The following is a 17,997-nucleotide window of genomic DNA, read 5'->3' as shown; positions in this document are numbered from 1 at the left end:
GTGCTAACTCCATTTCATGGAAATATAATAAAAACTTAAAATAAACATTCCCTGGAGGCTACCTGACGTGAATAATAATAATATGAAAACAGGACAGATTTAGAAACATGGGCCTGTTCTTATGCACGCCATCCGATTCAGTTTCCCTCTCTTCTCTCTGCACTGTTTTGGGTACGGTTCCACGTACCGCTATGCTGCGGATAGGGGATAAGTGTCTATGGCTGCAGATCTCTTTTAAAGGGGTACTTTGCTGTAAACATCTTAGAGACAAAACAGCTCAGGCTGCATTCACACCTCGTTTTTACGTTACGGGTGCCGGATCCGGCTGGGGGAGGGGCAAAACGGGCTCTCCCTTACCCCAGCCAGACCAGCCCTGAAGTCCATTTACTTTAAAGAATCGACTGTGACTCCGGTCGGCTCATTTTTGACCCGTATCTGGTTTTGTGACCGGACCTAAAACCGTAGTATACTGCGGTTTTAAGTCCGGTCAGGAAACCGCATACGGGTCAAAAATGAGCCGACCGAAGTCAACATTTGACTCCGGTCAAAAATTTCAGCTTTTTTGTCACATCAAACTGCAAATGAATTTAATAAAAAGCTATCAAAAAGTCATATTTGCGCAAACGTGGTACTAAAACAAACTACAGATCATGGCGCAAAAACATGAGCCCTCACACATCCCTGAATACAGAAAAATAAGAAAGTTAGAGGTGGTCAAAATAGGGCAATTTTAAACGTACTGATTTTGCCAAAAAAAAAAGTTTGAGATTTTTTAAAAGCAGTACAATAATAGAAATCTATGTAATCAAGGGTATCATTTTAATCATATTGACCCAGAGAATAAAGAAAACATATAATTTTTATCATAAGGTGTACAGCGTGAAAACAAAACCCCCCCAAATTTGCTAAATTATGATTTTCGTTTAAATTTCATTACACAATTTTTTTTTTTTTTTTGGAAGGGGGGGGGGGTTGCCATACATTTTAGTGTAAAATAAGTGATGTCATTACAAAGAGCAACTGGTCACGCAAAAAACAAGCCCTCATATGGGTCTGTGAATGGAAATATAAAAGAGTTAAGAATTTTAAAAGACAAGGAAAAAAACTAAAACGCAAAAATAAAATTGGCCTGGTCCTTAAAGGGTTACTCCGGCGCTAAGACATCTTTTCCCCTATCCAAAGGATAGGGGATAAGATGTCTGATCGCGGGGGTCCTGCCGCTGGGGACCCTCGTGATCTTGCACGCAGCACCCCGCTAAAATCAGTCTGATTACTATCGATCACGGGGCCGGAGCATTGTCACAGAGCTGTCACACCCCCTCCCATAGACCCCCTGTGTGACGTAACGATCTTCCGGCCCCGTGATCGACAGTAATCAGACCTGGAGCGAACATGCTCCGGGGACTGATTTTAGTGGGGTGCTGCGTGCAAGATCATGGGGGTCCCCAGCAGCTGGCCCCCCGCGATCAGACATCTTATCCCCTATCCTTTCGATAGGGGATAAGATGTTTTTGCCCGGAATACCCCTTTAAGGTCAAAATGGGCTGAGTCCTTAAGGGGTTAAAGGGGTACTCTGCCCCTAGACATGTTATCCTCTATCCAAAGGATAGGGATAACATGTCTGATATGGGGGGGTCCAGCTGCTGGGATCCCCGCGGTCTATGGGTCGGCGCTACGGCATTCATGAACACGGAATCCACATGACACCACACCCCTCCATTCATGTCTATGGGAGGGGGTGTGATGACTTGCACACAGCTGTCACGCCTCCTCCCATACACATGAATCTAGGGGGCACGACAGCGGTGGTCACCAGTCACCCGGCACGGAGTGGAGTTTGCTCCCAGTCCTTTGGATAGGGGATAACATGTCTAGGGGCGGAGTCACCCTTTAACAATCAGCTGTCACTCTGATAAATCTGACACATTTGAAGACAGCCCATCCAAGTTTTCAAGAATTTTTTTCCTGCATACTCTGCACCAAAGTTTGTAACACAATCTGCATCTGTGTAACTTTACCACTTCTCACACCGCCTGTGGCTATAACTTTGCCTGTGCCACAAACCAGATGGACAATACTCATTATACCCAATATACATGACACTCTGGTAGCCACATGGCATCATTAATTACTAATGTAAATTGATGCTCATCGATGTTTCTCTCATGTAAAATAAAAACATATTTTCCAAGCAAAAATGTATTAATATTTATAATAAACGTAATATATTAATAGGCACATAATGCACTGTTTTCCAAACAATGTTTCCCTGGCAGATGCAAAACTACAATTCCCAGCCAAAGGCTGTCCGGGCATGTTGGGGGTTGTAGTTTTGCAACAGAAGGCGACACACTTTTTGGAAAACACTGTCCTAATAAAATAATGTATTTAGGTCATATTAGGTAACCTATGCTATGTTTATGACTTACTTTAGCTATAAATGTTAATGTGTTATTGCAAGTAGTAGCCTGGAAAAGTCCTTCACTACATCTATATTGTTTCATCATAATAAAAGAGACTATTACGGGTCTGTTCAGGGCGTTCTCCTCCTACACCCAGTCAACCAACAGCAATTCATCGGATTCCTTAATGAATCATTATCTTATTGCCTAAACTGGCTAATCGATGGCTACATATGGTCATAATCTTCTGACCGGGACTGCAGGAGGTCCATGACTAACCAGGTTGAAGCTCCTGTGCGAACAGCCTTGTCCCCTGCCACCATGCGTGATTAACTCTTTATGATTCTTGTAGCGTTCATGTATCTGTGGCTTTCCCATAGAGATACATGGAAGGGTGTGTCAGCCACCGCTTCGTGCCCCTCTCCGTCACCTCCACTCTGTGCCCAGGAAGAGCCGTGGTGCAGGGGAGGAGATCACAAGGTGTCCCAAAGGTCGGACTCCCCCACAATCAGACACTTTTCCCCCTATACACTGGATAGGGGATAAGCACTTATTTACTGGAGTTCCCCTTTGTTTTAGTTTTTTAAGTTTTATAACTTTTTATGAAAAACAAACACATACACAGTGAACAAATAGCTCGAGCACAGAGCTCCCCAATACCCCCCCCCCCCCCCCAATAAGGATATTAGAGACAGGATACTAAAGTAACTTTAACCAGGAAATGAAGTTGATCCGCGCACGAACACCAACAGGACACACGAGAGACACACAACAATCAGACACACACACATACACCCGGAGTAACCTCTCACCTAGTTAAAGAGACGGAGTTCCCCTTTAAAGGGGTACTCCAGTGGAAAACAAAAATGTTTTAATCAACTGGTGCCAGAAAGTTAAACAGATTTGTAAATTACTTCTATTTAAAAATCTTAATCTTTCCAGTACTTATTAGCTGGTTTATGCTCCACAGGAAGTTGCATTTCTTTCTGTAATTCTTTTCAGTGCTCTCTGCTGACATCTCTGTCCGTATCATCAACTGTCCAGAGCTGGAGAGGTTTGCTATGGAGATTTGCTTGTACTCTGGACAGTTCCTCACATGGACAGAGGTGTCAGAAGAGAGCACTGTGGTCAGACTGGAAAAAAAAAAACAGACAGAAATACAACTTCCTCTGGAGCATACAGGAGCTCATAAGTACTGGAAGGATTAAGATTTTTAAATAGAAGCAATTTACAAATCTGTTTAACTTTCTGGCACCAGTTAATTTAAAAAAATGTGTTTTCCATCAGAGTACCCCTTTAAGTTTTTTTTTTTTTGTTTGTTTGTTTTTTAGGCTAGGTTCAGACTACAGGATTTTCCGCCTGCAATTCCTCTTTGAAATTGCAGGCGGAAATTCCGCTTGCTAAAATGTATAGTGTAGTGAAGGGGTTTCCGTTCACAAATTCACACTTCAGAATTTGTGGAGCGCAATTTGTCAACGGAAAATCCGTTTGGAAATTTCCGCCTGAAGAATGGGGTTGCTCTTTCTTCAGGCGGAAATCCGCGCGGAACACATTGCAGTCTATTGGAGACTGCAGTGTCTGCGTGGAAATTTTCTGCCCGGAGATTCCGTAGTCTGAACCTAGCCTTACACCATACTAATTCTCACAAAAATGTACAATGTTTCAAAGCTTGCCTGCAGAGGAAAGAGAAAGCAAAAGTATCTTACAGAAATGAACCTTGTAGCGTTTGGTTTTCACTTCTTAGATCATTTTCTTGGATCTTACCACAGACGCACCAGAGTAATGTCTCTGGGATGATTTTCACACGGCTAAGTTCTTTAACACTTTTAAGCCTGAAATTTGGGGTTGGAACGTTGCAACGTGCTAATTTTACTGGTTATGGATCTGTCATCCCCCTCCAAACTCATTGGGGGAGATTTATTAAAACCTGTGCAGAGGAAAAGTGGAGCAGTTGCCCGTAGCAACCAATCAGATTCTTTCCTTTTTCTTAGAGACTTAAAAGGAGTACTCCACCCCTAGACATCTTATCCCCTGTCCAAAGGATAGGGGATAAAATGTCTGATCACGGGGGTCCCGCCAATGGGGACTCCCACGATCCGGTGCATGGAGCGAACTTCGGATAGGGGATCAGATGTCTAAGGGCGGAGTACTCCTTTAAAGAAGCAATCTGATTGGTTGCTACAGGCAACTGCTACACTTTTTCTCTGCACTGGTTTTGATAAATATCCCCCATTGCTTCAGCACCAGGTAGCAAAACCTACGACAAGACATCATCTCAGAGGCATTGCAGACTTGTGTTCCATCACCTGTTGCCATGTAACTATAACTTAGTGAAGAACAGCAGAAAACAAACAGCCCTAAAGGAGCCTTGATGTTAACCTCTTAATGACCAGGCTTGCTTGGGCTTTAAAAAAAATCAGCAAAACCCATTTTTTCCCCCTCTGTGCATACAGAAAAGCATAGTTATGCATTCTTATACATTTTTAGAGTATGTTTAGACAGGGCATAAATGCTGCAGCATTAAATCTGCAGCAGAAAATCTGCCACTGGTAGGTCACAAGCCTGCAAGAGAATAAAAAAATCGAGACGTGGTTTTGGTGCAGATTTTCTTATACGGATACATTTTCAAGTTTCACTATGACACAAGATGTTGTTAGATTATTATGCTCACATGGTGTACTTAAAGGAAACCTGTCACACACAGAAGACCAGTTAGGAGCGGTGGGGAGAGGGAGAGCTAGAGGGATGAATATTCATAAGCGTGCGGCGCTGCGGACGGGCAGCACTGATGTCACAGTACCACTAGGCTCCTGAAAACCCCATCCGTGCCAGTTGCAGCCACATTTGCATTTACAGAAAAACTAAGATTGCGGATGAACAGCTGGACGGATCCGGGAAAGGTAGGGATCATATGAATCAGCGTTCCCCGCACTATACGTCAGTACCTGTGGTTAGTGCGGGAGTGAACATGTGACAGTTTTCCTTTAAAAGCTCAAAAATACACTTATCGTAAAATGATCCTCGAACTTCCAAGTGCTTCTTATTGCTTTTTAGGGTAAACCCCTTAACCCCTCAGCCCATTTTAACCTTAAAGGGGTACTCCGCCCTAGACATCTTATCCCCTATCCAAAGGATAGGGGATAAGATGTCTGATCACGGGGGTCCTGCTGCTGGGGACCCCCGCAATCTCTCCTTCGGCACCCCGAGTGATCAATGCACAGAGCTAAGTTTGCTCCGTGCGTGATGACTCCCGATACAGGGACCGGAGTATAGTGATGTCACAGCTTCTCACCCTCATGACATCATGCCCCACTGTGAGTCATCGTGAGTCATCATGCATGGAGCAAAGTTAGCTCTGTGCAGTGATGATTTCGGGGGGCTGCAGGAGGGATTGCGGGGGTCCCCAGCAGAGGGACCCCCGGGATGAGACATCTTATCCCCTATCCTTTGGATAGGGGATAAGATGTCTAGGGCAGAGTACCCCTTTAAGGACTCAAAAAAACTCAATTTTGCTACTTTCTAGAGCTTCTGTTCCAATGCACTTTTCGGTAAAAAAATTACACCTTATCTTTATTCTGTAGGTCCATACTGTGGCCAGCACACAGGAAGAACCCAGACAGGACACCATGAAATTATCTTTGTGGACCTGAGGAAGGCGTGAGAGCACGCCGAAATGCGTTGTTCAGTTGTTACTTTTATTCATAATTAAAAAAGTTCCTGTGTACCATTGGCATCTTCGCTTAATTTTACCATCACAGTAGCGCTCGGAGGCTAGAACCCCCGCATTTTCTGCACTCCCTCTACAATATGGATAATGGTATATACAACCAAAAATCCATAAGTATTATAATGTCTAAAATCAACAGAAAAAGTATAAGTAACAGTTTATTACACTCTTACCAAAAATATGCTAAAGCATTTAAGCTAAAACTGGGCCATCATTTGCCCTTTTATCCTGTGCAGTTACTATGGTAACTGACTATAGCAGATAATATGTGGCCTTGATGCACATTATTCAATAACTAGTCCTAAAAATGTCATTGTGTGGGCTGGAAAATAATACAGAAAAGAAGAAGTTGATATTTAGAAGTTATCAAAACATACAATACCAGAAGTTTTTCGACACCCACCTGACACCCATCTTACAGTCCATAACACAAGGTTCATCAAAGTTGTTAAGAAGGTCATCCAGTTGGATATAACTTTCCCCGTCTCTTTCTGTCACCCCATGGAAAGTGGGCACGCAGGAGGCAAGAGGGTCTTTCATCACTAGCTCAAAGCAATTCTTCTCATTCTCTGAGTAACGTTTTAATATCGTCCCACCAGCAGCTGCTTTGAAGCTTCCTACAAAATATGAATAGAAGACAACATTAAAGGGGTATTCCAGGAAAAAACTTTTTTTTATATATATCAACTGGCTGCAGAAAGTTAAACAGATTTGTAAATTACTTCTATTAAAAAATCTTAATCCTTTCAGTACTTATGAGCTTCTGAAGTTAAGGTTGTTCTTTTCTGTCTAAGTAATCTCTGTTGACACGTGTCTCGGGAAACGCCCAGTTTAGAAGCAAATTCCCATAGCAAACCTCTTCTAAACTGGGCGGTTCCCGAGACAGGTGTCATCAGAGAGGACTTAGACAGAAAAGAACAACCTAAACTTCAGAAGCTCATAAGTACTGAAAGGATTAAGATTTTTTAATAGAAGTAATTTACAAATCTGTTTAACTTTCTGATGCCAGTTGATATATAAAAAAAAGTTTTTTCCTGGAATACCCCTTTAAATCAGTGTGTGGTGCATATGGAAACAATGATACAAATAGAAGACATTTAGGGTTGAATAAGTATGAAGGAATTATAACAACAAACAATAACTTTAGGTCTAATGCAATGGACACAGACATTATTTCACTGTTGGTAACCCCTAACTAACATCTATATTTTTCCTTATAAATCACACAAAATATGATCATAATAGGGAATTGCTATACAGTGAAAACTAAAAGACCGCTCCCCTACTCCGACCAGATTTTCTGTGACACATTTTCAGTTCTACCTTTATTATGCATTCTTTTAGAAGAACACTAGAGATGAGCGAATTTACAGTAAATTCGATTCATCACGAACTTCTCGGCTCGGCAGTTGATGACTTATCCTGCATAAATTAGTTCAGCTTTCAGGTGCTCCGGTGGGCTGGAAAAGGTGGATACAGCCCTAGGAGAATCTTTCCTAGGAATGTATCCACCTTTTCCAGCCCACCGGAGCACCTGAAGGCTGAACTAATTTGACGCAGGATAAGTCATCAACTGCCGAGCCGAGAAGTTCATGATGAATCGAATTTACTGTAAGTTCGCTCATCTCTAAAGAACACCCTCGCAGTATACATTTTCTCCATTATATTTTATGCACTATGCACCTTCTAAAGTGGATCACAGATTTTTATATATAATTTATCTTAAGCATTGAGTAAACTGCAAGGACCCTGCGGCAGGCAATATATGTTCACTGATCATCTTTGATATACAGTGGTCCCTCAAGTTACAATATTAATTGGTTCTGGGATGACCATTGTATGTTGAAACCATCGTATGTTGAGACCATAACTCAATGGAAACCTGGTAATTGGTTCTAAAGGCACCAAAATGTCATCCAAAAATAGGAAAAAGTGAGAATTAAAGAAAAATAAGTAGATAGCTAATATAGATAAAGCAAGTCCTTACATATAAAAGTAAGAAAGAGCTGCTGGGAGCTGTAATCACTGTCTATTTCTGTGTTTCCCAACCAGGGAGCCTCCAGCTTGTCACGATGCCGGCTGGCAGGAGGTGGATCCTCTGTGCCAGAGAGGGATTGGCGTGGACCGTGCTAGTGGATCGGTTCTAAGTCACTACTGGTTTTCACCAGAGCCCGCCGCAAAGCGGGATGGTCTTGCTGCGGCGGTAGTGACCAGGTCGTATCCACTAGCAACGGCTCAACCTCTCTGACTGCTGAAGATAGGCGCGGTACAAGGGAGTAGACAGAAGCAAGGTCGGACGTAGCAGAAGGTCGGGGCAGACAGCAAGGATCGTAGTCAGGGGCAACGGCAGGAGGTCTGGAACACAGGCTAGGAACACACAAGGAAACGCTTTCACTGGCACAATGGCAACAAGATCCGGCGAGGGAGTGCAGGGGAAGTGAGGATAAATAGGGAGTGCACAGGTGAACACACTAATTAGAACCACTGCGCCAATCAGCGGCGCAGTGGCCCTTTAAATCGCAGAGACCCGGCGCGCGCGCGCCCTAGGGAGCGGGGCCGCGCGCGCCGGGACAGGACCGACGGAGAGCGAGTCAGGTACGGGAGCCGGGGTGCGCATCGCGAGCGGGCGCCACCCGCATCGCGAATCGCATCCCGGCTGGAGGTGGTATCGCAGCGCCCCGGGTCAGTGGATCTGACCGGAGCGCTGCAGTAGCGAGAGTGTAGCGAGCGCTCCGGGGAGGAGCGGGGACCCGGAGCGCTCGGCGTAACAGTACCCCCCCCCCCTTGGGTCTCCCCCTCTTCTTAGAGCCTGAGAACCTGAGGAGCAGACTTTTGTCTAGGATATTCTCCTCAGGTTCCCAGGATCTCTCTTCTGGACCACAACCCTCCCAATCAACTAAAAAAAAAGTTTTACCCCTGACCTTTTTGGATGCCAGTATTTCTTTAACGGAGAAGATGTCCGAGGAGCCGGAAACAGGAGTGGGGGAAACAAGTTTGGGAGAGAAACGGTTGATAATGAGTGGTTTAAGAAGAGAAACGTGAAAGTTACATAGTTACATAGTTAGTACGGTCGAAAAAAGACATATGTCCATCAAGTTCAACCAGGGAAAAAGGCATTAGGAATGCGAAGAGAAGGAGGAAGAAGAAGTTTGTAAGAGACAGGATTAATCTGGCACAAAATTTTGAAAGGACCAAGATAGCGTGGTCCCAACTTGTAGCTAGGGACACGGAAGCGGACATATTTAGCGGAGAGCCATACCTTGTCTCCAGGAGAAAAAATGGGAGGAGCTCTTCTTTTCTTATCAGCAAACTTCTTCATGCGTGATGAAGCCTGTAAGAGAGAATTTTGGGTCTCTCTCCATATGGTGGAAAGATCACGAGAAATTTCATCCACAGCGGGCAGACCAGAGGGCAAGGGGGTAGGGAGGGGAGGAAGAGGGTGACGGCCGTACACCACGAAAAATGGGGATTTGGAGGAAGATTCAGAGACTCTGAAGTTATACGAGAATTCGGCCCATGGTAGAAGATCTGCCCAATCATCCTGGCGGGAGGAAACAAAATGTCGTAAATAATCACCCAAGACCTGGTTAATTCTTTCTACTTGTCCATTGGATTGAGGATGATATGCAGAAGAAAAGTTTAATTTAATCTTGAGTTGTTTACAGAGAGCCCTCCAGAATTTTGACACGAATTGGACGCCTCTATCCGAGACGATCTGCGTGGGCAACCCGTGAAGACGAAAAATGTGTACAAAAAATTGTTTAGCCAACTGAGGCGCTTAAGGAAGACCAGGAAGAGGGATGAAATGTGCCATTTTGGAGAATCAACGACCACCCAAACAACAGTGTTGCCACGGGATGGGGGTAAGTCTGTAATAAAATCCATACCAATCAGAGACCAAGGCTGTTCGGGGACAGGCAGAGGATGAAGAAAACCAGCGGGCTTCTGGCGAGGAGTCTTATCCCGGGCACAGATAGTGCAGGCTCGCACAAAGTCCACGACATCCGTCTCCAGAGTCGGCCACCAATAGAAGCGAGAGATGAGTTGCACAGATTTCTTGATGCCTGCATGACCTGCGAGATGGGAGGAGTGACCCCATTTGAGGATTCCGAGGCGTTGGCGTGGAGAGACGAAGGTCTTTCCTGGAGGAGTTTGCTTGATGGAGGCTGGAGAAGTGGAAATCAGGCAGTCAGGAGGAATGATGTGTTGCGGAGAGAGTTCAACTTCCGAGGCATCCGAGGAACGAGAGAGAGCATCGGCCCTAATGTTCTTATCGGCAGGCCGAAAGTGAATTTCAAAATTAAATCGGGCAAAGAACAGAGACCACCTGGCCTGGCGAGGATTCAGCCGTTGGGCAGACTGGAGATAGGAGAGGTTCTTGTGATCGGTGTAAATAATAACTGGAAATCTTGATCCCTCCAGCAGATGCCTCCATTCCTCAAGTGCTAATTTAATGGCTAGAAGCTCTCGATCCCCGATGGAGTAGTTCCTCTCCGCCGGAGAGAAGGTCCTAGAAAAAAACCCACAAGTAACAGCATGCCCGGAAGAATTTTTTTGTAGAAGGACCGCTCCAGCTCCTACAGAGGAGGCATCAACCTCCAATAGGAAGGGTTTAGATGGGTCAGGTCTGGAGAGCACGGGAGCCGAAGAAAAGGCAGACTTGAGCCGTTTAAAGGCGTCTTCCGCTTGAGGAGGCCAAGACTTGGGATTGGCATTTTTTTTGGTTAAAGCCACGATAGGAGCCACAACGGTAGAAAAATGTGGAATAAATTGCCTGTAATAATTGGCGAACCCCAAAAAACGTTGGATAGCACGGAGTCCGGAGGGGCGTGGCCAATCTAAGACGGCAGAGAGTTTGTCTGGATCCATTTGTAGTCCCTGGCCAGAGACCAAGTATCCTAGGAAAGGAAGAGATTGGCATTCAAACAGACATTTCTCCATCTTGGCATAAAGTTGATTGTCACGAAGTCTCTGAAGAACCATACGGACATGCTGGCGGTGTTCTTCTAGATTGGCAGAAAAAATCAGGATATCGTCCAGATATACAACAACACAGGAGTATAAGAGATCACGAAAAATTTCATTAACAAAGTCTTGGAAGACGGCAGGGGTGTTGCACAGGCCAAAGGGCATGACCAGATACTCAAAGTGTCCATCTCTAGTGTTAAATGCCGTTTTCCATTCATCCCCCTCTCTGATGCGGATGAGATTATAAGCACCTCTTAAGTCCAGTTTGGTAAAGATGTGGGCACCTTGGAGGCGATCAAAGAGTTCAGAGATGAGAGGTAGGGGGTAGCGGTTCTTTACCGTGATTTTATTAAGACCGCGGTAGTCAATGCAAGGACGTAGGGAGCCATCTTTTTTGGACACAAAGAAAAATCCGGCTCCGGCAGGAGAGGAGGATTTGCGGATAAAGCCCTTTTTTAAATTTTCCTGGATGTACTCAGACATAGCAAGAGTCTCTGGGGCAGAGAGAGGATAAATTCTGCCCCGGGGTGGAGTAGTGCCCGGGAGGAGGTCAATAGGACAATCATAAGGCCTGTGAGGAGGTAGAGTCTCAGCTTGTTTTTTGCAAAAAACATCCGCAAAGTCCATATAGGCCTTAGGGAGACCGGTTACAGGGGGAACCACAGAGTCACGGCAAGGGGAACTGGGAACCGGTTTAAGGCAGTCCTTGAAACAAGAGGGACCCCAACTCTTGATCTCCCCAGTGGACCAATCCAGGGTTGGGGAATGGTGTTGAAGCCAGGGTAGACCAAGGAGAATTTCGGAAGTGCAATTGGGGAGGACCAAAAATTCAATTTTCTCGTGATGAGGTCCGATGCACATTAGAAGGGGCTCCGTGCGGAGACGTATGGTACAGTCCAATCTTTCATTATTAACACAATTGATGTAGAGAGGTCTGGCGAGACTGGTCACTGGGATGTTGAACCTGTTGATGAGAGAGGCCAAAATAAAGTTTCCTGCAGATCCGGAGTCCAAGAAGGCTTTAGTGGAGAAGGAGAAGGTAGAGGCAGATATCCGCACAGGCACAGTAAGACGTGGAGAAGCAGAGTTGACATCAAGGACTGTTTCACCTTTGTGCGGAGTCAGCGTACGTCTTTCCAGGCGGGGAGGACGGATAGGACAATCCTTCAGGAAGTGTTCGGTACCGGCACAGTACAGGCAGAGATTCTCCATGCGGCGTCTTGTCCTCTCTTGAGGTGTCAGGCGAGACCGGTCGACCTGCATAGCCTCCACGGCGGGAGGTACAGGAACGGATTGCAGGGGACCAGAGGAGAGAGGAGCCGGGGAGAAAAAACGCCTTGTGCTAACAAAGTCCATATCCTGGCGGAGCTCCTGACGCCTTTCGGAAAAACGCATGTCAATGCGAGTGGCTAGATGAATGAGTTCATGTAGGTTAGCAGGGATTTCTCGTGCGGCCAGAACATCTTTAATGTTGCTGGATAGGCCTTTTTTAAAGGTCGCGCAGAGGGCCTCATTATTCCAGGATAGTTCTGAAGCAAGAGTACGGAATTGTACGGCATACTCGCCAACGGAAGAATTACCCTGGACCAGGTTCAACAGGGCAGTCTCAGCAGAAGAGGCTCGGGCAGGTTCCTCAAAGACACTTCGAATTTCCGAGAAGAAGGAGTGTATAGAGGCAGTGACGGGGTCATTGCGGTCCCAGAGCGGTGTGGCCCATGACAGAGCTTTTCCAGACAGAAGGCTGACTACGAAAGCCACCTTAGACCTTTCAGTAGGAAACTGGTCCGACATCATCTCCAAGTGCAGGGAACATTGGGAAAGAAAGCCACGGCAAAATTTAGAGTCCCCATCAAATTTATCCGGCAAGGATAGTCGTAGGCCAGAAGCGGCCACTCGCTGCGGAGGAGGTGCAGGAGCTGGCGGAGGAGATGATTGCTGAAGCTGTGGTAGTAGCTGCTGTAGCATCACGGTCAGTTGAGACAGCTGTTGGCCTTGTTGCGCTATCTGTTGTGACTGCTGGGCGACCACCGTGGTGAGGTCGGCGACAACTGGCAGAGGAACTTCAGCGGGATCCATGGCCGGATCTACTGTCACAATGCCGGCTGGCAGGAGGTGGATCCTCTGTGCCAGAGAGGGATTGGCGTGGACCGTGCTAGTGGATCGGTTCTAAGTCACTACTGGTTTTCACCAGAGCCCGCCGCAAAGCGGGATGGTCTTGCTGCGGCGGTAGTGACCAGGTCGTATCCACTAGCAACGGCTCAACCTCTCTGACTGCTGAAGATAGGCGCGGTACAAGGGAGTAGACAGAAGCAAGGTCGGACGTAGCAGAAGGTCGGGGCAGGCAGCAAGGATCGTAGTCAGGGGCAACGGCAGGAGGTCTGGAACACAGGCTAGGAACACACAAGGAAACGCTTTCACTGGCACAATGGCAACAAGATCCGGCGAGGGAGTGCAGGGGAAGTGAGGATAAATAGGGAGTGCACAGGTGAACACACTAATTAGAACCACTGCGCCAATCAGCGGCGCAGTGGCCCTTTAAATCGCAGAGACCCGGCGCGCGCGCGCCCTAGGGAGCGGGGCCGCGCGCGCCGGGACAGGACCGACGGAGAGCGAGTCAGGTACGGGAGCCGGGGTGCGCATCGCGAGCGGGCGCCACCCGCATCGCGAATCGCATCCCGGCTGGAGGTGATATCGCAGCGCCCCGGGTCAGTGGATCTGACCGGAGCGCTGCAGTAGCGAGAGTGTAGCGAGCGCTCCGGGGAGGAGCGGGGACCCGGAGCGCTCGGCGTAACACAGCTGTTGCAAAACTACAATTCCCAGCATGCCCGGACAGCCAAAGGCTGTCCGGGCATGCTGGGAGTTGTAGTTTTGCAACAGCTGGAGGCTCCTTGCTTGGGAAGCACTGGTCTATGTAGAGCACAGGAGCTTCTTTGGGGACCTGTACAGTGCACGCAATGTCCTAAAAAAATGGAAAATGGAGCCGCCCTCACCTGGTGTCCAAAGGAGCAGCTAACCCTGGTATAGGTAAAGTGTACAGAACATGTAATACCTCCCTGTACTGTAGGGGGCGCTACCAGACACCAGTCAGTGCATACACTTCAGTAATACAGGAGTTTTACCAGTGAATGCCCTTTCTGATTGGTCGGTTCATTGACACGTTTCACAGATCTGGACTGTCCATAACACTGTATGTTGAGTCTGGTTTCAACTTACAATGGTCCAGAAAAGACCATTGTATGTTGAAACTATTGTATGTTGAGGCCATTGTAAGTTGAGGGATCACTGTATAACATTTTCATCATCAAATGTTTATGTGCTATCTACACGGTTTGACAAATTTATTCTTTTTTTCAGCTATTTTAAACCCTTTTCAGCCTATTTATACTCTAAGGGTCTATTCACACGTACAGTATTCTGCGCAGATTTGATGCGCAGGATTTCAAGCTGTGTTCAGTTTACAATGAAATCTGCAGCAGAAAATCCTTCGCATCAAATCTGCGCGTCAAATCTGCACAGAATCCTGTACGTGTGAATAGACCATAAATGTACCCACACTATAGGAGACCTAAGGACTAATTCCCTTTGTATATATTTCTTTTGATACTTGATAGGTGGTTATTTATGCCGCTTTTTAGTTAACCTCAGTCCCCTCAGCCAGTCTAGTTTGTTTGAGCTGCACTTTTTCTTGAACTTTAAAGGGGTACTCCACTGGAAAGCATTTTTTTTTAATCAACTGGTGCCAGAAAGTTAAACAGATTTGTAAATTACTTCTACTAAAAAATCTTAATCCTTCCAGTACTTATCAGCTGCTGTTATGATCCACAGGAAGTTCTTTTCTTTTTGAATTTCCTTTCTGTCTGACCACAATGCTTTCTGCTGACACCTCTGTCCATTTTAGGAACTGTCCAGATCAGGATAGGTTTTCTATGGGGATTTGCTCCTACTCTGGGCAGTTCCTAAAATGGACAGAGGTGTCAGCAGAGAGCAATGTGGTCAGACAGAAAGGAAATTCAAAAAGAAAAGAACTTCCTGTGGATCATAACAGCAGCTGATAAGTACTGGAAGGATTAAGATTTTTTTTGATAGAAGTAATTTACAAATATGTTTAACTTTCTGGCACCAGTTGATTAAAAGAAAAAAAAAACTTTTCAGTGGAGTACCCCTTTAATGGTGAACCACGCTAAAAAAAATGCATGTCACTCTGAGGCTCCCCTTAAATCAATGGACAGGTCAGCACTCCCCTTTCCACAGTGCAGTGCTCCAAAAAAAAAAAAAAATCTGGCACCTCTCCCATTCACTTACTATTTATGCCTTCAATGCCTATGTTGGCTTAAACACTCAACTGCAAAAAGGTAACCTGAAAGCTGAACCTGTAAGGATAACCATTATGCTGGCGGGAGCAGACCACCGGTGTAAGGCTGCTTTCACACTATACAATTCATCCGTTTTAAAGATCCGTTTGATGTTCCGTTATGAAAACCCTGAAAATCGGCCATTAAACGTCTGTTACAAAATCCCATTATAGTCTATGGGATTTTTACATTATCCATTTTAATCCGTTATAGTCCGTTATGAATAATAGACGTTATTTTGTGACGGAAGATGGTAACGGGAGAAATAGTGCATGCATTATTTCTTCCGTTCATTCTCCCGTCACAAAATAACATCTGTTATTCATAACGGACTATAACGGATTAAAACGGATAATGTAAAACTCCCATAGACTATAATGGGATTTTGTAACAGACGTTTAATGGCCGATTTTCAGGGTTTTCATAACGGAACATCAAACGGATCTTTAAAACGGATGCATTTTATAGTGTGAAAGCAGCCTTACACTTATTCCATTATATTTTCTTAGCAAAGACAAGGAGACCGCAGCTCGATTACAGATCCAATAGCCATCTTTATTCACATAACGCTACACGAATCACAGGTACACATGTACATCCTGCCTTGTACCTGTGATTCGTGTAGCGTTATGTGAATAAAGACGGCTATTGGATCTGTAATCGAGCTGGAGTCTCCTTGTCTTTGCTATTTAAAAGGTATAGTCCTCACCCTCTACGTGCTCGGAATCATTGGCTTTGGGGTGAGCTGATTCTTTCTTCTATTCTCAATTTTTACCTGCAGAATATAGTTATGTAGGCCATATTGGCCTTGTTGCCTTGTTTCTGGGTAGAGAATTTCGTAACTGTTGCAACCATTGTCCTTACTTACAGGGTAAATCTGAAAATATCCTGCTGAATGTCTAGGTGTAAAATTCTCTCTGGTTTCCCTCCATACCCACCCACTGGGCTTCATGCTAAAAACTATGGTAAAACAGTATCCGTCTGCTAAAGAAATAAACTTACACATACCTGAGGCTTATTATGCTTATTATGCTGTGCTTCAGTAGCACTTCTTAAAATTTTTTTTAGGGTGTTGCTACTTTAACATTTCAAGTACGGTACATTCTTTAAAACTAAAGTGGTGCTTGGCTTAAAGGAACACTAAACATAGGGAAAAATTTTAGTTAAAAGGAGTAACACTTGCTTTATTTTTGTGGATTTCTTATTATCCCCTATACAAAGGATAGGGGATAAGATGTCTGATCGCGGGGGTCCCGCAGCTGGGAGCTCCTGCAGCACCCCATGTCATCTTGTGTCTCCGTGACTGATGAGGGGCCGGAGGATTGTGATGTCACGGCCCCGCACCCTCGTGACGTCATGCCTTCTCAATGCAAGTCTGTGGGAGTGGGCGTGACTGCTGGGGTGTTGCAGAAGAGATCACGGGGGTTCCCAGCGGCGGGACCAGATCATCCTTTGGATAGGGGATAAGATGCCTAGGGGCGGAGAACCCCTTTAACCAAGGGGATAGTGCTTTTAGTCCTTCTTCAGACAGAGTAGAAGGGGGAGGCTCCTGCTGCAGAAACAGCAAGCTGCAGGAGAAGAGGGAGAGGAGGTTTTAGTTTTTTTACTTTTTATATTGTGTTTTATACGTCTGACTACACATTCAAACACAATTATGGTAGCATACGAAAAACCCCTTAATCATCACACTAAAGCATACAGATTAAGTAAGGCAGTAGGAAAGCAGAAAACTACAAAATAAAATTGTTAATTAGTGGAAAGGCCAGTAAATAAAAGAGGAATGGAGGCACGTGAGGCCTCACATCATTATAACATGGGATAAAAAAAAATGGATTGTATTAAAAGAGTACTCCAGGGTGGAAAAATTACTTTTATTTAAAAAATCTTTAGCCTTTCAGTACTTATCATTACGTTATGCGCTCCGGCCACACACGCTGGCCGTGAGCACATGGTCCCGTTACCTGCTGCTGCCGGCTGGGCTGGGACTTGCATCGCGGGATGCGCCCGCATGCGAGCCCTAGTCCGTCACCTGGTGCGTGTGTCCCCTATGGCACGCATGCGCCGGAGCTTTAAGATTTAAAAGGCCAGTGCGCTCATTAGTGTAATTCACCTGTGGCTCATTGATAAATTCATCCACCCTCCTCACTCCCCTGCCAGATTTTTGTGCCTGAGAGAAAGCATTCCTGAGAGTTGCCTTACCGTATATCTGATCCTTTGCTCTGTGACTTGACCTTGCTCCTCTGCCGCCTGCCTACTGACCTCCTGCTACATCCTGACTACAATACTTTGCCGCCTGCCTTGACCTTCTGCTATCCCTATGAGCTGCCTTATCCCTCCTGTGCCTCGCATCTCCTCAGCCGCCTGTGCGGTCGAGCCGTGCCAGGGGTAGCGACCTGGGTGCCGCCTGCCGCAGCAAATCCATCCCGCTTTGCCGCGGGCTCTGGTGAAAACCAGCGGCACCTTAGACTCCGCTTCCTGGTACGGTCCGAGTCATCTGCCACACAGGTCCAGCGGATCCACCAGAGTTTCTGTCTTCTGAAACGTGAGT

The 17,997-nt window shown here is 45.8% G+C and overlaps 1 protein-coding gene across 1 annotated transcript in view; it reads right to left on the bottom strand.

The window, feature by feature from the left end:
* The window catches only part of ITPKA (inositol-trisphosphate 3-kinase A), a 104,714-nt gene that overhangs the window by 9,442 nt on the left and 77,275 nt on the right, over positions 1-17,997 (bottom strand). Inside the window, exon 3 of the mRNA XM_056546787.1 lies at positions 6,533-6,746. Coding sequence (XP_056402762.1) covers positions 6,533-6,746 — 214 coding nt within the window. The remainder of the gene's footprint in view (positions 1-6,532; positions 6,747-17,997) is intronic.

Source organism: Hyla sarda, chromosome 11 (genome assembly GCF_029499605.1).
Source record: "Hyla sarda isolate aHylSar1 chromosome 11, aHylSar1.hap1, whole genome shotgun sequence".
Taxonomy (NCBI): Eukaryota; Metazoa; Chordata; class Amphibia; order Anura; family Hylidae; genus Hyla; species Hyla sarda.
This window is presented reverse-complemented; position numbering and strand designations above follow the sequence as displayed.